Source organism: Agelaius phoeniceus, chromosome 5, assembly GCF_051311805.1.
Source record: "Agelaius phoeniceus isolate bAgePho1 chromosome 5, bAgePho1.hap1, whole genome shotgun sequence".
Taxonomy (NCBI): domain Eukaryota; kingdom Metazoa; phylum Chordata; class Aves; order Passeriformes; family Icteridae; genus Agelaius; species Agelaius phoeniceus.
The window spans coordinates 38,133,663-38,157,744 of NC_135269.1; the positions used below are offsets into that span (position 1 = coordinate 38,133,663).

At 43.5% G+C, this 24,082-nt stretch overlaps 1 protein-coding gene across 1 annotated transcript in view; it reads right to left on the bottom strand.

Annotated features, from left to right (window-relative positions):
* Nucleotides 1–24,082, bottom strand: part of LGR5 (leucine rich repeat containing G protein-coupled receptor 5) — a 100,962-nt gene that overhangs the window by 48,463 nt on the left and 28,417 nt on the right. The window contains exon 2 of the mRNA XM_054630778.2: nucleotides 6,128–6,199. Coding sequence (XP_054486753.1) covers nucleotides 6,128–6,199 — 72 coding nt within the window. The remainder of the gene's footprint in view (nucleotides 1–6,127; nucleotides 6,200–24,082) is intronic.

The following is a 24,082-nucleotide window of genomic DNA, read 5'->3' on the forward strand; positions in this document are numbered from 1 at the left end:
GACAAAAAGAAGGAAATTATTTCTGCATACTTGCTACTGCAGCACACACAGCATGTGTAAGACTTAAATTAAAATCCTGCCTCAGGATCTATAGATATATAGCACGCTTCACCCTAGTTTAATTAAGTGTAATGTCACTATCTGTATTGATCACAAAACACAATAAGCACTTCCAATGACTCTTTTTGATGTTCTAAACTAGTTCCTAATGAATATTGCTGGATAATAAATTACAGTACCAGAAAGCATTTATAACCTACAAGCCAAAACCTAACTTCAACAGACACTCAATAAGAGTAATGCAGTAGCACTGACAAGGTTTCTTGGATTTCAACCTAGAACATTTATTGCTTCTTCTTGCAAGCATATCTGAATGTTTTTGGTTTTCTTTTATCTTTTCCCTATCCCACCATCTCCCCTTCTTCCCCTTTACCCCACAGATGCAGAGCAGTTTCAGTGTCAAGGTTGCTCTGTGCAATTTGCATTAACATTTCCAGAATAATTATCTGTCAGCACAAGCTACACAATAAGCAATGCAAGCAGCTCTGATTTAGTAAGGCATTTGCTCTGTTGTTTTTCTCTCTCCCTCTTTTTTTTTTTTCCCTGTTCATCATCTTGTTATTCTTGATAAGATGGCCAAAAGGGTGGTTTGGAGGATGTCAGGCTGACACATCCACGTGGGCAAGTTCTTTGCTGCTGCTTGCTTTGGTGGCATCAAAGGGATGGCATCAAAGGCAGTGAGAGCTCCAGAATACCAGGGCCCTTGCTTTGTGGATGTAAAGGTTACAAGCTGTTAGCTCATACAGTAGGAATCCCCTGTGCTTGGGTTTGTTCTTTTTTAGTAAACCTAAACTGTGCATGCAAAACTAGGGGAGAAAACTTGTCATTCTTTCCAACTGATTAACTAGGTAAACATCTCCTTACTGTTTTTACCAACTTATTTCAAGACAACTGGTGCACTTCCCTCTGTCAGGACTTTGGGTGCAGCTCTATATTAAAGCAAAGTTGGGAAACCACAGTCCCCAGGTATGAACAAAATCTGTCTTGCAGCAACAGAATTTACAGTGTGCCGTGGGCCATTTGCTGGGCTGGTGACAGATATTTCTCACTGACAAACACCATGTATTGAACACAGTGACACAGTCTGATCTGCATGATGCACACATGAAGTGAAGAAAACAAATTTGCAATTTATGTGAAGAAGCTGAATTCACAACTTAGGTGTTAGATTGCGCATGGGTCTGAATTTATCTGGGGGATCACAAGTCATTTAGCAGTAACAGTTCTTGAAACTTTAGCTGATGGAGGTGACACAAACCAATTTCCACCAGGACCAGCTCTGCTAAACCCTGCTGTGCAAGAACTGTAAAACTGGTATTGAAGTGACATTGGAATGTGTGGGTAGTTTGAGACCACTAGATGATACTCTCTTTTTATTTTAGCTCTGCATGTCAATTGCCAGCAGTTTTACTCTTGCCTTAGGGGTTTTTAAATGTATGCAGATTAACCTTTAGGAAATATTTTAGTATTTAATGTTAATGTTCCAAGATTGTTGAAGTAAATTACATGATTCTCCCACTTTCTGAAAAAAGTTTTGGACTACGGCTGCAGCACTTTCATGTTTTCTACCAGCTTATGTTATAGTTTAAAGTCCAGAATCTGTTTTCAATGCTAGTCCTAATATGCCTACACCAGTACAAAATGAAAGACTGTACTGGACTCCAAGAGCAAATGCTTTCAGTCTTTAAAAATGTACATGACCAGAGATCTCAGTCCCACGACTCAGAGTCAGTGGGGAAAAGAACACCTAGTTCTCATTAATCCTTTGAAAACCTCTTTGCAGCAAGAAAGAGCAAACAGAGGGAGAAGTGAAAAGAAAAAACAAAAACCAACCAGCTCATAACAGATCATGCCTGATAATTCAGGACTTTTTCACATATACAGTGGCTTCTTGACCATTTTTGGAGTGTAAAGGGATTTCAACACAAATCATGGTAAGATGCACATAATACATCTCTTATGTACTGTATCTGCAGTTTTGTACTTCTGTATTAGAGTAAACTGTGCTTTTAAAGGCACTTTTGCCTGAGAGATTGCTATAATAATGCCAAGATCAATCTAAAAACTTTGTAGATATATTTATTTATTTTCAAGATTATTTTAAAATAACCATATGTGCCAGAAAACATTCTTGCAGTGCAAGTAGATTGAAAATTATTTGGGGTGACTTCATTACTTGATTTTGTAGAAAAGAGGTTATTTGGGACTGTACTGCTCTGTAGGAAAATAATTGTAATACAACAGCCTTTTGGTGCTCTTTTACTAAAACACCCAATTGAAGTTGCTGAAAAATAGCAATTTACTAAATATCACTTGAAGGTTTGCTTATCTGTGGAATGTTCCTGGGTTTAAAATTAAAATTAAAGCTTTATATATGTGCATGTGTGGGTGTCTGTGCATATACTTATGCATATATATTTATATGTGGATTTATATCTAGTTGGAGAAATTTTGTAGGTAGGTTTGGTTCAAATAGGTTTAAATCATTATTGGCTTTCTTCCTCGTGTTTCATTGAGACATTAATTTCTAAAATAAAATAGTTTCAGGCACTGCTTTGAAGTGCAAGTAATCACAAATATTAGGTCTCCACTCAGATGTAGTTGCCTCTAAAACTGTTAAGAGTCCCACCCTTTAGATTTTTTAAAAAATGTTTTTTCCATTCATTACTCTAATTCACCACTCTATTAGAACAGGCATTCTACACATCCTGTATAATGACATATGTCTAGAAATAATCCACATGAGAGTGAGTCTTGGATTCGGTCAGACTGATAAATATCTGCAGTTATTTTGAATTTATAATGAAGAATTTGACTTAATAGTGTTGTACAAGTTCATGCAGAGCAACTTGCTGATAATCAAGCAACTGAAACATACTTCTTTCTTGGTGGGAGTTCTGTCATATATGCTTTAAGAGAAAATTAAATCTGAAAGGCCCATCATTTTCACAAATAGAAGATTTGCTCAGAATTCATTATTTTGAGAGTTAGAAAGTCTCAAGTACAACGCTTTCCAAAATTTTTGGAGGAACATGCACCCAAAAACCACTTTCAATATGTTTTACTTTGGTGATCATAGTCTTTGGTTAAGAATAAGTACCAGTCATGATCATCAGGTTTGCAAGAATGCTGCATGGAGAGGTGTCTAACCTTGGCTGTAAAAGTGGACCAGACTTAGCCTGGAAGGTCAGAACTGGCTAAACAGATCTGTCTTATATGCTGCTGTTTTGGAATCAAAACAATTAGTTTAACTGCTTTAACAAAACCTCAGTTCTTTCAGGATAATCACTTAATAGTATTGCCAAACCAGGCAGTAAGGATGTAACATCTAAGCTAAAATGCAGGGTTCAGTCATGAGCTTTTATCAGATATTTGAACCAGATCTCTAATAAAGGGATTAATGAGACTCTTTCAGCACTAGAAAAACCCTAAAAGCTGGATTTCAAGCTCCTGCTGTTGTGTACTTCAAAGAACAGATGAACATTTCTAAGATGGATTTTAATTTTATGAAACATTGCTTTAGTAAAGATCATATAAAAACTTACTTCAACAATGTCTGAATTGTGGGCTAGGTTTTGTTTTCAAGAGTACCTTTTAACTGAGCCACACAAACAAAGCACAGATTTCTCAGGTAAACTGGAAAAAAAAATCACATGGATGGGAAAAAAAAATTCATATGTATAATCACTGCTCAAAAATTAATATAGGGGAGCATGAGAACTACAATGCCAGTTCTCCTCCACTTCAAAACTGAATAAAATCAAAAATTCCCTTTCTATTGTCTATACATTTTTCTATATACTACTAGGCTGAATTGCCTTGCTTGCCTCTGAACACCAAACAATCTCTCAGCACAATGAGAAGTTGCCTCACATCAGTTGCCTTCCATCTTCCAAGGCTTCCATTTTTTAAGCTTATTTTAAAAGTGAATACAAACTAGAAGGAATTAATGAAACAGCACTAAACTAATGAGAAATAGAAGTGATTGGCTGGTGTGAAACAAATGGAAGAGTTAATTATATATATGTAGAACAAAACACAGTAAAAAAATAAATACCTTGCTGGTATTACCAGCAGGTGAAAGACTGGAATTACTTAATTTGGAGCAGAGGCTTGTAAGAATAAAGGTTTAATATTTCCAGTGAAAAAGGTAGGCCCAGCACAAGGAGAAGGCAAGAACACGTTCAAAGGTCTTGATTAGGAGGAAGCTGATATACACCACACAACAGTTCTCCAGGCAGTGACTTAACTCTTACAATTTGGGCCATTTACCTGCCCAGGGAGGTGGAGTCACCATCTCTGGAGGTGTTTAAAAAAAATAATGCATGTGGCACTCAGTGCCATGGTTTAGTTGATAAGGTAGTGTTAGGTCATAGGTTGGACTTGATGATCTCAAAAGTCTTTTCCAACCCTGCTGATTCTGTGATTCTGTGATCTAATCATAAAATTAAATAGTGAAGGTAACCTGGATGTATTAGAATTTCCTTCCAGGAAAAACCCAAACTTTCATTTAATTTCTTTCCTTTAATGGCCAGAAAGCAATTGGGTTGGCAGGTTTTAGTAGGGTTATTACAACTGACAGGAGATTGGACAAGCAAACAAGAACATGATGAAGAACTCCACAAGCAGGGGCTTTGAGGCATGATTCACTCCATATGCAACTAATATTCTTAGCACTTGGTGTGTGAAATTCCTCTGTGTTGTGTTCCTGTTTGTTGCATTATTTGAAAGTTGCACTAATGGCAAGACAGATATTGATAACCAAAGAAAAGGAGTAAGTAAAGGAAGAGAGACAGAATAAAATGAAATAAAGCTTTCCAAATAGAAGTACTGAGAGTAATAGAAATAAGACAGGAAAGGAAAACCTGCTTGCAAATAGGGTATTGTCTGAAGTTAACATATAAAATGGTTTCAATTTTTTTGGTTTGGTTTGGTCAGTTGTTACTTTTTTTGGGGTTTTTTGGTTTTTTTTGGTAGATGCTGACTTGAAAGACCAAGTGGCAAAATTCAATTGAGAGTAAGCTAGGACACTGAAAGTTGTCAGTGCAATACCTACCTAAATTGCAGTGGACTGTACACATTTCATAGCTTAAAACAGATAACATCTTTGCAAGAAGGGTAGCACCATGACTTTGCACACATCTTATATGGATTTTATGGCATGTTAGCAGCTAAGTGCGCTAAAAAAAAAAGGTTTTCAGTTCTAAAAACTTAAAAGTCACATTTCATAAAAGGCTTTTAATCAATATTTAGAGCTACTCAGGAAAATACAGGTGCCAGCTTTTTTTCACAAGATCTATGGTGCATCATTTATGGAGTCTCCATCACTCCTCAGAAACCTAAATTTTCTTTTAAGCTTCGGCCATTATAACTAGAGTCACTGCCAAATCCAGGTCTCATGAATGCACAATACTTTTCACTTTTGGTTAGTCACAATCACTTCAAGCCAACATTCCTCTTTTGATGTTGTGCTTGATCAGCTAGTTTTCCCAATGCTCTTTTTTCCCCACGGTGAATGTAGTAGATAGCGTAACTAAGCTCTTTGCAGGATTCTGTACTCCACAGTCAGCCTTCAGGGATGCTAAGTTTAAGAGCAAGGAAACAGTAATTAAAAGTGATTAGGGCAAGAAGCCTCCATACTATGAAATGTGGACTCAATTGTCCTTGACACTGGCAGAACAAGGCAGCAGGTTTTGGTTTTGATTACAGCTTTACTTGGGATTTTAATAAACATGAGCCAGCATTCAAACTTTTAATATCCTGCTGCTTAACTATTTCCAAAAAGCAATCCAGCTCTTTTAAACAGTCCTTGTTTAAAAATTTTAATTTGTTTGGCTCTGTCTCTGCTTAGAGAAGTTGTAGCCTCATGGTAACTCTTTTATAAGTTCATTTCCAGAATCACAGCAATTGTTTTTTTTTTTCAACTAAGTGTTTCCGCATGTGCCAAAAGTGTCAGGCTGACAGCTTTCCTGCACCGTTTTATCTGGTTCCCACAGTAAGCAGGAGAGACAAACACAGGAATGTGTCTAGTGCTGACTAGGCCCATCAAGGATACAATGATACTTACAGCTCTTCCAGGAAGCGCAGATTGTGCACAGGGTTTGAGGGCAGCTTAGTAATGTTGTTCATACTGAGATCACTGTAGGGGAAAACAGACAGAGACTTAATATGGCAAGCCACAACTGTGGCATCCAGCTGTTCATTCCACACATTTTTAAGTACTGCATTAATAAAAATTAGTTCCTCTGCCAGAATTGATGAATCATTATCTACTTAGCACATTAAACATTCCTTTTTCATATGTCAGACCAGTACAGGCTGTAGCATGTTCCTCATTTCCAGAGATTTTGGAATGTTTTATCACGCTCTATAAATCAGCTAGAACACTAAACAACACTTTTAGTCGACATTATTTTAATAAACCACTGTACTATATTAAAATGTACTTGGAGTAGTAAGGGAAAATTACTATGCTTTTTGTTGTTGTAGCACTGTAGTACACTTGATTTACTAAAGTAGACAGACAAAAGCAAACATATACAAAGGACCTGCATCATCCTTAAAATTTCATGAATATGGAAACGCTTTGCTTTTGCCATACAGCCTGTTGCATGGTCATACTGATCTGCCTTGCCTCACACAGGCACATCAGGTGTCCCCAAAACCCAACTTGACTTACAGAAATGACATATTTCCAAATAATAAACATTCCCTTTTTGAGTGCTCTTTTGTTACAGGTACTCATATTGCATTAAATAAGTGAAACGAACCATAAAACAAGGGTGTAATGTGATCCTGCTCTGTAACACACTTCCTGGTGGGCTTCCATGGTAGTTCCTGGTACAGGAAACAACCACCAATATCAGCTCTGTCAGAGCTCATTCAAGCTATGTTTTAGACTAAATTTAATATAATACCCTTTTATTCTTAACTTGCCTATTCACTGTTTTCCACTGTCTTCCCCATGCCCTACAGTATCATTATAATTGCTTTTCACTGAGGGCCAAGACTGTAAACAAATTGCATAATAAAATTCTGTGTGGATGATACAATTTACACAACTGTATCAAAATTTCTGTAGATTCTTAAAACAAAATTAGGAGACCTGCATACTTTATGCAAGCATTATACAGTAATTTAAGACTCCCCACTATTTAAACATATCTACACATTTGTAGCAGTGCTTATAGTTTCCAGCTACTTTGGGTACTATTTAGATAACTTTATTTCTTCCAGCTGTTGAGAGCTTACAAGGTAAATAAGTTATCTGTACTTTGGTGGGTAGGCATCCTATTCCTACTCCATCTAGTTCTTATTACTCACAGTCTGTTTCACATTACAGAATATATGCTTTTACTCAGCATAGTTAATTTAGATGTTTGATCTTTTGGTGAATTTTAAAATGTATAATTTAAAAACATACTTCACATAGAGATTTTAAAATAAAGGAAATGTGTTAATACTTTACAACAATTATCAAATCAATGTTGAGTAAGGTTTCTGCATTCACTTCAAAAATCAAAGCATAATTTGAGAAATGTGTACTTATTAAATTCATTTTTTATTGTAACACTTTATCACCTAATTCTTTCGTACTGTGTAGCAGGTTATTGCCCTTTCACTTTGATAAAGGCTCAAAGGATTTGTTCTGGCAAAGGAAAAAAAACATGGATTTATTTGGCAAAAGAAAAACTCATCCAGGTAGTGAATTATATACTACTGAATATTAAGATAAACCCAATATTTTAACAAGATCATTTTGATTATGATATTTTCAACGCATGTCTTAATGGGTTTTTGAAAACATGCCAAATCACATTTTAGACTAAAAAAGCCAGCCCTGGTGGAAGATGGGAATGATTCATCTTCAGACACACACATATTTAGGGCATTCTACAAACCCAGCATTAACCAGTGCTCTGGCTGATGAGACAAACCTGAAGTCTGCTCTTCTAGCATATTAACTTCTGTTACTAGCAGGCAGTACTTGTCTGCTTGTATCACCCACAGGACCCCATGATGAAGCAGTCAGAAGCAGCCTACACAGACCCTAATATTTTAAGAGGATTAGAACAAGAGATGGTGGCTTTCATTATGTGCTTTGATGACCAAAGAGAAAATCAACAATAAGTGCATTTTCCTTAATAACATCTTTAGACCCCAGAGGTGGATTTGCCAACAGTGAACTGCTAGGTCCTATTCTCCTTTTCAGACTCCACTCATGTGGTAAAGGATGTGTATCACATCATATGATGGAGGACAGCCTCTCCTTTTTCCCAGTGTACGCTGCAGCGATTTCTAACTCTTTTTAAACCTACCAGTTAAATAATTTCCTTCTGTTAGATTGGTTAATTTTTTTGCCCCACATGATTCTTTTCTTGGGACATAACATACAAAGGTGTTTTTGTGCAACCGAACTACTAAACATTACCTATGCATATTTCACAGAATCATGGAATTGTTTGGGTTGGAAAAGACCCTTCAGGTCATCCAGTCCAATCTTCAACCCAGCACTGCCATGAGTTTATCACTAAACCATGTCCCTAAGTGCCACGTCTACGTATCTCTTAAATATTTCCAGGGATGGTGGAGGTAACAGGAATTATTTCCCAAGATAACTCAATAACCTCTTTTTAAAGTAGCTTTTAAGATACCAGCAACTAATACACAGGGCATTACAGTCTGTGTTGGCAATGTGCTATTCTTGTAGCTGTAATGGTTTAAGAATATAAGGCAGACTATGGTAGTGAGAGGTAATATATTTGATGAGGCTAGCTGACACAGTTGGAAAAACTGAGAAACTTTCAGGCACAGAAATCAAAGTTCTCTACTTCCAGCTGTACCAGTTAGCTAAATAGGTGACATTATTTCTCCCAAAAAACCCACATATCCCTTACACTGGCAAAGCAGTGGTTCGTCTGTGCTCACAGTTTTTAGATTCAGAATATTCTTTTGTTTCAGAATTACCATGAATGCATTTAATCAGATTTTTGTTCACTGGAATGAGTGAGAGAAGAGAGAGAAGTGCCATGGCATGAAGTTACTTCTGGGGTGATGCTCAGAGAGGTGAGACAAACAAAGAGGTAATGCAATGCAATCAGTCACTGGGTCTTGTGTGAACAATACTGTAAAATTTGGACTTCTGAACAGAAATTCCTCACAGTGCTCTAGAGACAAATAAAGGAGGTTCTCAGAATTTTGGCTTGCTAGCATTTTACACCTGCCAAGAAGACATGGTTAGGATGAGATTACAGCCATTAGCTAGATCAAGCACAGCTAACAGCCGGAAACAGCTAGGTGGTAAACTCTAGGGTTACATATCATCACTGTGAAAACCAATAACAATTGCAGAGAATATGTCCTATGTCCTGCACATATGATGGTTTCTTTCCTTCAAATGGGTTTTCTGATATCTCCTTTCAGTGCTGGCCTGTAAAAACTAGCAATTTGCTCTCTCTAGGAAAGAGAAGGTCATGAAAGCTGGCTTGCACATCAGCATTTGCAACATAGTGCTTAAAAATATTAAAATCAAGGTATTGGAACTTTAACTATCCTCAGTGGAATGGTTCTGATTTTCTATCAAATCTTGGTAGTCTCTTACAAACTACAGTGATGAAAAACTTAGAATAATTTGAATATGCAAAGCCTTTAAATAACTCAGTGTAACAGACCTGCACCCATCTCCCAGCATCACAGCGCATACAAATTCCACTGATGACAGTAGGAGCAAAATGGTAAGAAGATTCCCTAAATTTACAAATGCTCTGAATAGAGACAGCCATAGCCCCACCTTGGTGAAAACCACCATGAGCTGCCATATCATACTGAAAAGGTAATATGCTATTTTGAACAGTGAGATGAATGCATTGTCCCCTCTCTCATCAGCATTTCTGCAGCCTGATTCCAGCTGCTGACTATAAAGGCAACACACCTTCAAATGAAACTTTCATCTTTTCAAAAGATAAGGAGCTTTGCTTTAGTGACTGCTTTGGCAACACGGCTCACTATAATGATATCTTATTCATACTCTGTACCAATCAATCACCATGCAGTGTCTGTGGTGACTTGTTAAAGGAATCCTAGCTCTGATTAAATCTTTGAAGACCAGAAAATATTGAGAACTGCACCATGCATCTACCTGTTTTTTTTTCTGGGTGAGTGGATGAGTAAATGAGCATTTGCAAAACAGCATCCAAGAAGGCAAATACGGCAGGTCTTTGTTTCTCCCAGTTTTATTGTCCGTGAACAAACACACTGAGAAAACGTCCAGTTACCATCTTAACAGTGAGTAGTTCACAATGAATTCCAGAAAGCCAGTAAAACAAGTTAAGTGAATTAGTTCTTAACATATAATAGATGAGTCTGCAGGCCACATTACTAAGCTTTTATTAACTGTTATTACAAGAGACATTTCAGTGACTATTCATCATGGAAGATTGGTTTATCACGTTATATTTATGTCTTTTAAAGGAGAACAAAAGTATGCCTAGGGATACATGCTAAACTTCTACTAGGCTAAATATCTATTATACTGAATGGTACTAACTTGTCTATCCATTCTAGGTCTAAAACAAAAATCCAATATTAAACATAATTAATTCTGTAGCCAAATTATTTAAACAGTTGCAACCTGTTTGATTAAAAAAAATATCAAAACTTATTATTGATTTTGATTCTTCTAAGCTTGCCTCATCCAACATGTATTAACAATTCTTTTTATGGAAGTCTTTGAAAGATAAAGCACTCTCATAAAATATTGTCAATAGACTGAATGTTGTCCCCTAGTTGTTACCAGTTGAGAACAGTTTCTAAACTAAGACAATTTCCTTAATTCGTTTAGAACAAAATTTGACACTTGCCTACATGTAGTAACACAAAATAATGAAATCAGGTGAATCCTACATCTGCTCTTCCCTTGCTCTGCCTATCCTTTCAACACAGCACTCTTGTTTCTAGCACTGGCAGGAATATAGGCAGTATTAGCTCCACGGTACAATGGAAGAACATGTTGGCTATTGACTGCATGGCATCTACTGATGCAAATGCTTCATCCTGTATGGAAAATATCCTCATATGCTACAGCTACATTAAGGACATAAGCCTATTTGCCAACACTGTAGTAATAGAAGCTGCTTACAAATAAATTACTATAGATGTTTTCTTTTGAGAATATCAATAAATAAATAGAATAATAATTACTATCATTTTACAGAAAGGAAACTAAGACATCTAATGCTAAGTGACATGTTCACAGTCAAACAGATGTTTATACAACATAGAGGAAAATGACACTGATGATGAGTTGTCCAGCACTGTTTTCATTAGATCACACTGTCCAATCATGGCCTTTACACCAATTTCCCAAAGTTCAATGCATAAGCTGTCAATAGACTAAGAAAAAAAAGACTATATTTTCATTTTAATGTTCCTAGATTACATTATTTTTCAAAGTCAACATGAAAATTGCTAGTTATGCATTTGCATGTGTAATATACCCATGCAGAGCAGCACAGGACAGAGTATGAGCATGCATAAATAAGCACTGTGTTTTCTGACATTAAACCATAGCACTTTTCATAATTAGCTTCAAATTTCATCTGTGATTCTTTGAAGGATGCTATAGCAAACTATGATTAAGATATGAATTTCCACTAAATGATTCACGTTTGAAGAGTACATCTTTGTATTTGGAAAAATCTTCTGGAAGAAGTAGTACATTAGTAGGAAGAAGCAGTAGAGAGAGCCATCATGGACATAACACAGAATAGGAAATCTCACAATCAAGGTATTCAAGGTAAATAACAAGTGACAGTAGCATGGATATTTCTGCCCTTCTGCATATTGATAATGACAAATGCTATTATTAAATATTAAAGAATCCATTACCCTGTGTAATATTATTTGCAATAGCAAATTAACAGCTACAGATCCCATGCTACAGGCATGCATGGAAGGGGTATAAGGCCAAAAGAGGATTGATTGCTCGTTACACATTTGTTACAGAAAATTTTGTTACTTGAGATCGAAGCTCACTCCTTCCAGAGACCCAACTCCTTCGTATTAAAACATGCCCTGCCACAAGCAAATGATCTTGTGTGGTTACATGCAGTGAGCCTGTGTGCCTGCACACCTCACAGAGCTTCATGCCAGTAAAGGGACAGTACGCCCTCTGTCCATCTCATACGCTTCCTAGTCACACCTGTGGTGCTGGTTCCAGCCACCACAATTGTAAATAGATATATATGGTAAGGATCAAGCACCTTGAATTTAGGGAAAACTCAAAGGTGATCCAGCAAGGTCAGGAGGGCTCCATCTACATCTCTTCTGTGCTGTTGTGCATTGGCACATATAATACTGGATCCTGGCAAACAGGCTGATAGGTCACATCTGGATTCAACACAAAGTAACAAAATGCTTTGGCCAGACTTTTGTGTTCCCAACACCTGTCACTGAGTTCCTCTGATGTCACAGACAGCAAAATTTGGCTTATTACCGCAGAAGCTCTGTAACACAGTGATTTTAAACACCATGCATTATTCCTGAACACAGGCAATTCTTCCATATAAACAACCATCAAAGTCTTACTTATATCTGGACTGCAGAACATTTGTAAAGCAAACAGTATGTGCATGATTAATCTTTTCAGGAAACAATTTTGCCATTCAGTTTATCCAAGACTCCAGCAGAGGGAGCAGGTCAGAGCAAACAATTAGGGTCAAAAAAAGAAAGTAAAGATCAAAGATACACGCCCAGTGCTGAATTAATCTGACAAGTACCTGACATATCATTTTAGGTAAAAAGATTCTGGCTCTCTGGGTTTTTTTTCTAATATCAAATTCATGATGCCCACTAGATAAAATTAACCATTTCATTTCAAAGCTGATTAATGGCCGTTCATATGAGATTGAAGACTCAGTTTGCTAAGGAATAATTACCAGGGTAATTTACAAAAACATTCCAAGATGCCAATCATTTACTATACTTAGCTCACATATTAAAAAACTTGAATAACTAAAGGAGTATTTTATAATACAGAAGCCAGCAGAGGCAGTTAAAAGAGGACTGGATGGAATTCCTCTTCCACCCATGCCCACAGATTGTATTAGTACATTTTTACTTTGTGAGTTACTGCTTGTTTCTGCTGCACTAGGTCAAACACATTATATGAGTACTGCATACATGATTAATCTTGTTCAAATACTGAAACAATATACAACAGGAAAATAATATCAGTTTTTACTGTAATTTATGAAGACAACTACTGGCATATTTATTGTGTTTTTCATTACTTGTTTGTTTTTCAAGTACTGTTTATCTTATTTTGATGAAGAATAGCATAATTAAATTGACAAGAGATATGTATGAGATGTAACCAAGTCTGGGGAAAAGAAATCCTTGGTTTCAGAATATTTTCTGCCACTCCAGATGTTGCTTATTTTTACAACTATTTGTTATATAAATAACAAAAAACCATTTTTTTTCTTTTTATTATTTTTTGGTTTTTTTTTTTCTTCTCCTGAATGATTGGACACATTCATCCATTTTAGAAACAGGGTGTCCAGTTTTCTTCTAATTCCCTGTCTATAATTTCATCCTTCTGATTTCAATGAGGCTGTTTCTAAATTATGGTTATTTATATGAGAAGAGAACATGCACAAAAAGCACAGCATAGTTTGATTATTGACATGCTACACCTTGTCTACAGCAGAAACTAATTCAAAATATATCTGGGTGTAAACAAAGATTCAAAATATAAACCTAAAGTATAAAGTGCAAATTTCTAAATTAACTATTATGACTCACCAGTAGTGAATTGGTCTGAATAGCTAACCATAAATTATGTACATCACAGATTATATGTTATTTAAACCAATTTTAAAACTCATCTTCACCAAAATACCCAAGACAACTTCTGTGAGCCTGCTGAGAGTGAAAATTAATTATTATTAGCCTGATTTCATTTGTAATAAGATACAGTGTAAGTAATTTATTTTGTGCATCCTAACTTGCCTCAACTCAATTCCACAGCACGGATTTGAAGAATTTAAACCCAAAGAGCTTTGAGACCATCTACTATAAACACATTTCAACAGTGATGATGTAAGCATGAGTATACAAAGATCGGTGCACAACAGATCTGTGCATTCAGGACAGGAAATACATCTACATTGCACAGTGCAAAGGTCCCCAAGGTACAGCTGAGTGAGCTGGGTCCAGAGCTGGAAGATGCATTACCACATTAGGTATCTTCAGAGAGACTAATTATCCCAGGTACAGCAGGATGATGCTATGGCTGTTCCAATTCTACAGCACCAGATCTCTGCACAATTCCACTTTGTGTGACATAATGTAGCAGGTGTCATGGGTATATACACTGAGTATTCCCAAAATAGCTCACTGCAAATTACACATACTCTGGGTAAAATTCTGGTTAAGTAAATGAGATAGCAAAAGTAAAACTCAGCATGAGCCCATGCCTTTAATCTCAACAGCTCTTTTTTTTTCTTTTTTCAGATGATTTAGCAGTAAAATGCTGGTAAGTTTCTTCGCTACTCTTCTCCTACAAGTTTCCATTTTCCTATGCATTGGTGCTGAATCAGACTCAGAATCATAGAACTGTTTAGGTTGGAGAACACCATTAATATTATGATGTCCAATCATTTTAGCAGAGCACTGTCACTTCTGCTTTTACTATCGCTTAGTTATACCTTGTGTTGTTGAACAGTAATTGAAGAGTTCCAGCCAAGAAACTGATGCTATGCTACATTACACCTACTAGAGTTCCACTTGAAGTACTGATTTGATCATTTTTATGCTGTTGCTTAGCTGAAATAATTATCTACAGAATCTTCTCTTTATTGCATGGACAACCCAATGGATATCTGTTGTGGTTTGTTCTATGTTTGTTCAGTTCTCCCCCCTGTTATTGTAATGGTTCTGCCCGAAGTTTCCAGAAATTGTCAGTCCCTGCACCCCTCGTTCCCAGTAAATGTCAATCCCTATACCCCTCCCACGTTGTCCTGGTTACCCCAATGTATCTCATCTGTTCCCCTCCCCTGGCTGCCTGCCTGTCATCCAGCACCCCTGCCTCTTCTTCCAGAAGCTTCTGGCTGGGGTGTTGGGTGATTGGTTCAGGGGCCAGGGCCCCACCCGCAACTGTTCCCTGTTGGTTGTTTGATGTTATCAATCTTCCATGTATCTTTTGTACCCCTCTCCCGATTTGTTGTTCCCAACCATGCCTATCCCCTATAAAACCTGAGGCTTTTCCTTGCCTCAGGGCTCAGACTCCAGCTCCCCGACCCACCAACACCCCTTTCCAATAAAACCTCCTACCCCACGGAGACCTGAGTCGCCCTTTCCTCTGCATCCTGCGGCTTTGGAGTTTACTACCCGCGGCCATCTGCCCCAAAGCATACCATCGCTTGGGCACAGGGTCTGGGCTTCGCGCCTGGACAGTGCTCTGTTGGCTGGAGGCTGGCTGGACATTCTCTTCTCTAGCCTGGGCACCTCTATCATCTGGCCACCGCTCCAGTTCTGGCGCCCAACGTGGGGCCCCTCTCCGGACAGCTCCTGACCGGCGTTGGGGTCAGTAGAGCTCGGACCATCGGCGCACGGACCCCACGGGCAGGATTTTAAATCCACCTGGACGCGGAACTACCCCGAGGTTGAGCAGACCTCAATCCTGAGGCGGCGCTCCCCGGGGACCCCGGACGGCAGCTCCAGCACCCGGAGTCGTCCCTGCTGCAGGACCTTCTCTGCCCCGGCTTTCCGTTTGTCACCCCCCGGACTGGTGAGTGTTCCGTCACTCTCCCTGTCGCCTTTCCCTTCCCCTGGTGTTTTGTCACCATCCCTTTGGTATCCAGACAGGGGCCGGTGGGTGGCACCTTTTTTCGCTTTTTCGTTTTCCTTAGCCGGTGCGGGGAGGGCTCAGCTGAGGCTGCTGATTTACAACATCTAATAGAGCTATGGGTGCTAAGCTCTCAGCAGCCCAGAAAGGGCTTTACTTCCAAGTTGCGGGTACCCTTGTTGGGGGGGGTGTTTCGTTTGATAAAAAGGAAGTTAAGAAGTTGATTAAATGGATCTCCTCTGAGTTCCCCGAGGTCTCCCCCGCCTTAGTCAAAGATCCTGCCTTTTGGCGGAGGGTCTCTAAGAGACTCTCGGAGTTGGTTAAGTCAGGGGATGCCTCGCTCTCACAATTGGCGTTTTTATCATCTCAAGTTAAAAACATTTTGAAAGCAAAAGGGGACTCAGAGAGACCAAGAGTTACGTTTAGTTGCAACCCCAGTTCAAGTTCGGCTCCCTCTACCCCTAACCCTCCTTCCCGTCACCCTAAAAGCAAGTCGGGGATTCTGAAGGGCGCAGCTCGCCCTTCCAGCCAGGCGCAGGAGGTTCAGCCGTCCCCTGGCCCCCTTCGGAATCCTCCGTCCCCCTGCCCTAGGAGTCCTGGCCAGACTCCTAGGAGCTCCTCGCCTTTTCCTGCTTCCCCTGTTCCTGTCCCGAAATCCCCAGTTTCTAAACCCCCGTGTTCACCATCCCCAGTTTCTAAGTCCCCATGTTCTTGTCCCCCTGTTGCAAAGTCCCCAGTTTATCCCCGGTTGCCTCCAATGACTCAAAATGGCTCCCAGGGAGCACAAGATGGAGGCAACCACATGGCTGAGTTGGCGGGAAAACCCCCTTCTCCTTCTTCCCAGAACCCCTTCATAAATCCCAACCCCTTCCTGCCACTCAGCCACTCCCCATGTCCCGCCTCTTCGTCCTGCCCCTTTTCTAGCCCTTCCTCCCTCCCAGACCCCTCCTTTCCCTCGGTACCTCCCATTCCTCCTCCCACCTACCCGCCCACCTCTCCTCCCCCGTTTCCCACCGTAACTCCTCCCATGGTCCCTCCCAGACCACCTCCCATCGCTCCACCCCCCGTTGCTCCACCCCCTGCCAATCAGTGTGTCCCACCCCTTGACTCCACCTCCTGGGAGGGTCCCGCAACATCGGACCTCCCTGCCCAGGTTCCCAGTCACGCCCCTGCCTCCCTCTCTTCCGGTTCCCACGCTCCTCCTTCCGGTTCCCACGCTTCGGGGTCCGGGGGGGGGGGGTCGGGAGCCAGGAACCGGGGCCTGCTGCCATACCATCCGCAGCCCCGGTCATTTACCACCCGGAGGGAGATGGTGGGGTGCGCCGACAGTGGGTCCCCCTCAACCACGCCCAGATAAAAGAGCTGGTCAAGGCGCAAAAAGAATATGGCCGGGACAGCGAGTACTTCCAGGGAGTGTTGCAGGCAACACTCTCTGAAGCCGATGTCACCCCCTATGATATCCGGCGCCTCTTCAAGTGCCTGCTCAATCCCAGTGAGCGGGCCTTGTGGGAGGCGGCTTGGAAGAGGGGAGTGACAGAAGCTCTCCCAGGCCTGTGGGGTCAACCCCATACCGGGGTGGACCTCATGGGCAATGTCCTGGCCATCGACCAGCTCTTGGGGACCGGGGCCTGGGCAGATGGGTACTCGCAGGCGAGTACCATACCCCGGGAGGCACTCCGGGAGTCGGCTCGGGCGGCCGAGAAGGCCTTCCTGGCACTGCCGGGGGCGGCTCCTCTTCTCCCCTTTGCTAAGATCTTCCAGGGCGCAGAGGAACCATTCCTCGATTTCGTTGAAAAGCTGCGGAAAGCAGTCGAGCAGCAAGTGGAGGACGAAGTGGCCCGGGAGCACATAATCAAGGAAGTGGCGGCGTCCAACTGTAACAGCGCATGCCGAGACGCCATCCTCAGCCTCCCGGTGCACCCGCCCCCCTTGCTGCACGACTTGATCGAGGTCTGCGTCCGGAAGGTCCGAGCCGTACCACCTAGGGAGGGAGAGAGGAGAAAAACACCACCGCCCCGAGTCAGCACCGCCATGGAACCCGCAGAAGATGCCTTCGTCGGAGCCGCAGGACGTCCATCCGCTCCTGGACCTTCAACCGCCCCATGCCATCTGTGTGGCAAAGTCGGGCACTGGATGCCCGACTGCCCGCTGAGGCGGGAGTTCTATGAATTCAAGAGGGGGCAGGGGCAAAAGGGGGTAGTCCCGCCAAAAAACTAACAGCGCAGCGCAGTTCCCCCCTGCGCAAAGACAAAAATAAGGCGGGACACGAAACATCACGCAGGGAGGGGAGAAATCAGGGACCGCCGTCTGCCAAAAGAGACAATTTCATACCGGACTTGACTTCCACCTATACTCCGAAACCGATACCGACTCTAACCACCTTTTCTGCCTTTGAACCCTTCAGGTTGCAGCTGACGGAGCCTCTCCACCTTAAGGACTCCAACTTTCGGCTCGTGTCAGTTGACCCGGAGTGCCCAGGTAACTGGGGGCGGATAAGGTGTAAGTACGTCGTTGTCGGAGACACTAAACACACACCACACGAGGTGAACATAATCCCGGGTCTCCTACCATCGGACCCGGGACGGTTCGCCGTGGGGCTGCACTGTGTCCAACCCCCCATTTTCCTGCCTCAAGGACAGGTGATTGCGCAAGCGATCCCTGTCCCTGAGATGACTTGGGCCATTGAACATCCACCGGCAGAAACCATCACTCCAACGGTCGCGTGGGCCCAAGTCCTGGGGCGGGAAAGACCCCATCTCAATTGCTACATCTCAAAGGGGGGAGAAGGCAAGCCTCTTCAGGGCTTGTTGGACACCGGGGCAGATGTGACGATCATTCCCTCCCGGGAATGGCCGTCACATTGGGAGTTGCAAAACGCGCCAGGTCATGTTCGTGGTGTAGGGGGCTTGCAATTGGCAAGACAATCGAAGAGCGTTGTGCAAATTACGGGGCCGGATGGGCAATTGGCGTCAGTACGCCCATTCATTTTGGACTATGCGGAACCCCTGTGGGGGAGAGACCTCCTGGCCCAATGGGGAGCCCGAATTGACCTTCCAGCGGCTCCCCAGGTTTTTCGGGCAGCGGTCACTGATGAGCGCCCTACCTGGAAGCTGAATTGGAAATCAGATAAACCAGTACAGGTAGTGCAGTGGCCGCTCAACAAACAAAAATTGGCGGCGCTCAACGAGCTCGTCAAGGAGCAGCTACTTAAGGGCAACCTGGTGGAGACCACGTCTCCGTGGAACTCCCCAGTGTTTGTGATCAAAAAGCCCAACAAAGACAAGTGGCGGCTCCTTCACGACCTCCGCCAAATTAATAACATCATTGAAGATATGGGGCCTCTCCAACCAGGGATGCCGTCCCCTACAATGCTCCCCCAAAATTGGAATTTGGCTGTGATTGACATAAAGGATTGTTTCTTCCAAATTCCTCTGCACCCGGACGATGCTCCGCGTTTCGCCTTCACGGTTCCCTCCATCAACCGTGAAGCCCCAAGCAAGCGCTACCATTGGCGGGTCCTTCCACAGGGCATGAAGAACAGCCCAGTGATCTGTCAATGGTACGTCGCTTCCTTGCTGTCCCCGATACGTGCGGCCACCAAAGACACCATCATCTATCATTATATGGACGATATCTTGGTGTGTGCCCCGACCAGCGACCTACTTACCCACGCGCTTGACCTGACAACCGATGCGTTGGTTGGTGCAGGGTTTGAGCTCCAGCATGAAAAGATTCAACGGATGCCACCCTGGAAGTACCTGGGTCTCGAAATAACAAAGCGGACCGTTGTGCCGCAAAAATTGGCTATTAAAACCAACATTAAAAACCTGGCGGATGTCCACCAGCTGTGTGGGTCTTTGAATTGGGTAAGGCCTTGGCTAGGCATTCCAACTGAAGACCTAGCCCCCCTTTTCAATTTATTGAAAGGGGGAGAGGAGCTTAGTTCTCCAAGGTCCCTTACTCCAGAGGCTCAGGCAGCGCTGGAGAAAATCCAAAATTCCATCTCGGCCAGGCAGGCCCACAGATGTCATCCGGGCCTGCCATTTAAATTCATTATCTTGGGTAAACTGCCACACCTCCATGGGGTGATTTTTCAATGGGACAAAACCATCAAAGGCAAGGACCGGGGCTTGGGGGATCCCCTCTTAATCATAGAGTGGGTATTCCTCAGCCATCACAGGTCCAAGAGGATGACACAGCCCGCCGAGCTGGTGGCAGAACTGATCCGAAAGGCCAGATCGCGGATCAGGGAGCTGGCAGGTGTGGATTTTGAGTGCATTCACATTCCATTAAAATTCGATTCGGGCCACCTAAAAAGAAAAATGCTTGATCACCTCCTTGAGTCCAATGAAATGCTCCAATTCGCTTTGGACAGTTACACCGGCCAAATTGCAGTTGATCGGCCGGCCCATAAATTATTCAATCAAGAATTTACATTATCTACCAAAACGGTTCAAAGTAGAACCCCTTTGAAAGCCTTGACAGTTTTTACAGACGCGTCTGGAGCATCCCACAAGTCAGTCATGACTTGGAAGGATCCTCAGACTCAGCGGTGGGAGGCCGACATCACTGAGGTAGAAGGATCGCCTCAGATTGCTGAGTTAGACGCAGTCGTCAGAGCTTTTGAGAGGTTCTCGGAGCCGTTCAATCTTGTTACAGATTCGGCTTACGTAGCAGGTGTGGTGTCCAGAGCTGAAAATGCCATCTTGCAGGAGGTATCAAACATTTCTTTGTTTAATTTGCTCTCAAAGCTCGTGCATTTAGTCTCCCACCGAGAGCAACCATATTATGTGATGCATGTCAGATCTCACACTGATTTGCCGGGGTTCATTGCGGAGGGCAACAGGCGCGCTGACGCCCTTGCCGCTCCCGTTCAAGCTGCCCCTCTCCCTGATCTATTCGGTCAGGCAAAGATCAGCCACCAGCGATTCCATCAAAACGCCCCAGGCCTGGTTCGTCAGTTCCATCTAACCCGCGAACAGGCCAAGGCGATCGTGGCTACATGTCCCCACTGCCAGTCCCATCAGCTCCCGTCCATACCTTTGGGAGCTAACCCCCGAGGTCTATCCAGTTGCGAGGTGTGGCAGATGGATGTCACCCATTTTCCACCTTTCGGCCGCCTTCAGTACATTCATGTATCAGTGGACACTTTCTCTGGCGCAGTCTATGCCTCTGCCCACACAGGGGAAAGGGCAGCGGATTGCGAGAAGCATCTGCTTCAAGCATTCGCTGTCCTGGGCATCCCCAAGGTTCTTAAAACAGATAACGGCCCAGCGTACAAGTCCAGGGAGCTGCGAAGCTTCCTGCAGCAATGGGGAATAGAACATAAGACCGGCATCCCCTATTCCCCGACAGGCCAAGCCGTGGTGGAAAGGACCCACCAGAGCCTCAAAAGAGTTCTAGAACAACAACGTGTGGCCGTGAAGGTGGAGTCCCCCCATATCCGTCTCGCAAGGGCGCTTTACACTATCAATTTTTTGAACTGCTCATTTGAGAACTTGAACCCGCCCATTGTGCGACACTTCGGGCGACACGAGCAGCTGCAACTCAGGGCCAGGCCTCCTGTCCTCATTAAGGATCCGGAGACCTGGAAAACGGAAGGGCCCTTCGACCTCGTGACTTGGGGAAGGGGATACGCTTGCGTGTCCACCCCCTCAGGTCCGAGGTGGATCCCAGCCAAGTGGGTCAAGCCCTTCCGCCCTGGGAAGGCTCCAGGGGCAGAAAACGTAGGCCAGGTCACAGAAGCGTGTTGGCGGCGGCGGCGGAAACCCTAGGGGGATGGAGCCATCCACATCCTGAATCCCTCCCTGCCCTGGGCAGAACCAAGTTTGAGTTTATTTTGTGTTTCTTACGTTTTCTCCCTCTTGTTTGTTTTAGTTATTCATTCACCGACATGGACCAGGCCCGTCGTACCATCGCCCTGGCAGCCATCCTCATTGGGTCGATCGCACCATCCGCAGACCCCTGGATCATCCCCCAGCCAAAGGCCAATGTCTGGCGCACCCTCGCGAGCGCCCTCGGCCAAGAGCACATTTGCCTCAACTTAGCATCAGCAGAGGACCCGATGTCGACCTGCCTCGTGGGGATCCCTCTTTCTCCCGTTCAGATTCCCTACCCTATTGGTCCTCCCCTTATTGCCCTGACCACTAAACCTCTCCATTCTTCCGTTGACCCCAGGTTCGTGTGGCGGGATGCAATTAACAACTTAGCTCCCCTAGACACCGAACCATCCCAACTCGAGTTGCTCGGCTCCGCCAATGCCTCTTTTTGCTTTCAATTTGTTTACTCCCCCACCCCCGGGGACAAACGTTTCGAGCACATGAGGCAGTTCAAAGATGAGTACACCGCCGGCTTGTGGTGCGACTCTGTCTTCCACATTTATAACCCTTCCACCTACGCCGGACAGCCACTGTCTCTGCCCCGGGGGATCTTTTTTATTTGCGGAGACCGAGCATGGGCAGGCATCCCCTCTCGCCTGGTCGGAGGCCCTTGCACCATAGGGCGGCTGACGCTGTTTACACCCAACAACACACAAATTCAGGATTGGAAGGTAAAGAGAGCGCAATCTAATTCGACCCGTGCCAAAAGAGATCTCAGGGATCTCGACCCAGATTGCGACTCCGAAATTGTTCATTGGTCCAAACCCAAAAGTGTGGCTGTCACCCTGTTTTTACCCTGGGTGTCAATAGCCAAGTCTCTAGGTGAATTGGCCCACCTGGAGTGTTGGGTTGCTAAGCAAGCGAATTTGACATCAGCGACGCTGTCAGACCTCCTAGCAGACGAGGAAACAACGAGAAAGGCGACCCTCCAGAACAGAGCAGCAATCGACTTTTTGCTGCTCTTGCATAACCATCACTGTGAGGAGTTTGAGGGCCTCTGCTGCATGAACTTGACATCACGGGCCGAGGACGCGAGGGTGTCCATAGCCAAGATGAGGGGCCTTGTCCATGATATAAAACACCAAACATCAGACTGGCTGGGGGACCTCTTCCAGAAATGGGGACTGTCGGGCTGGGCGGGCTCCATTTTGAAAACTGTTTTTACTATCCTGTTAGTTTTATTTGTGGTTGTGATTGCCTGCTCTATTGTCTGGGGGCTGGTGAAGAGACTGATTTTACGAGCCATCGGCACTCCCGAAGTCAATCGCCTAGAAGTCCAGGGACAGATGAAGGACTGGGACTCCGATTCCTCGGAGCACTCCGACCCTGAAGACTCCTGCCCAGACCCCTGTGACATAGAGCAGGCCCAGACTTCAGTTTAAGTTTTGTTACTCCTTTACCGTTCTTTTTCTTTTTTAAACAAAAAAGGGGGAGATGTTGTGGTTTGTTCTATGTTTGTTCAGTTCTCCCCCCTGTTATTGTAATGGTTCTGCCCGAAGTTTCCAGAAATTGTCAGTCCCTGCACCCCTCGTTCCCAGTAAATGTCAATCCCTATACCCCTCCCACGTTGTCCTGGTTACCCCAATGTATCTCATCTGTTCCCCTCCCCTGGCTGCCTGCCTGTCATCCAGCACCCCTGCCTCTTCTTCCAGAAGCTTCTGGCTGGGGTGTTGGGTGATTGGTTCAGGGGCCAGGGCCCCACCCGCAACTGTTCCCTGTTGGTTGTTTGATGTTATCAATCTTCCATGTATCTTTTGTACCCCTCTCCCGATTTGTTGTTCCCAACCACGCCTATCCCCTATAAAACCTGAGGCTTTTCCTTGCCTCAGGGCTCAGACTCCAGCTCCCCGACCCACCAACACCCCTTTCCAATAAAACCTCCTACCCCACGGAGACCTGAGTCGCCCTTTCCTCTGCATCCTGCGGCTTTGGAGTTTACTACCCGCGGCCATCTGCCCCAAAGCATACCATCGCTTGGGCACAGGGTCTGGGCTTCGCGCCTGGACAGTGCTCTGTTGGCTGGAGGCTGGCTGGACATTCTCTTCTCTAGCCTGGGCACCTCTATCATCTGGCCACCGCTCCAGATATCGTATCATCAACGTACTTGGTTTCATTCAATGTTGCTACCAAAAGAATTTCTCCTGATCTCTCCCCTAATCTAGAACTGCTCATTCTTTGTAATGATGCTCTTTAACCAGAGTTTGCAACTGATCTATATTTAAAAAAATATCCAGCAGGAAAAAAAATTGGTTTTAACTGAAACCAGTTTCCTGAATTGGTTCACTATGTTGGTGTT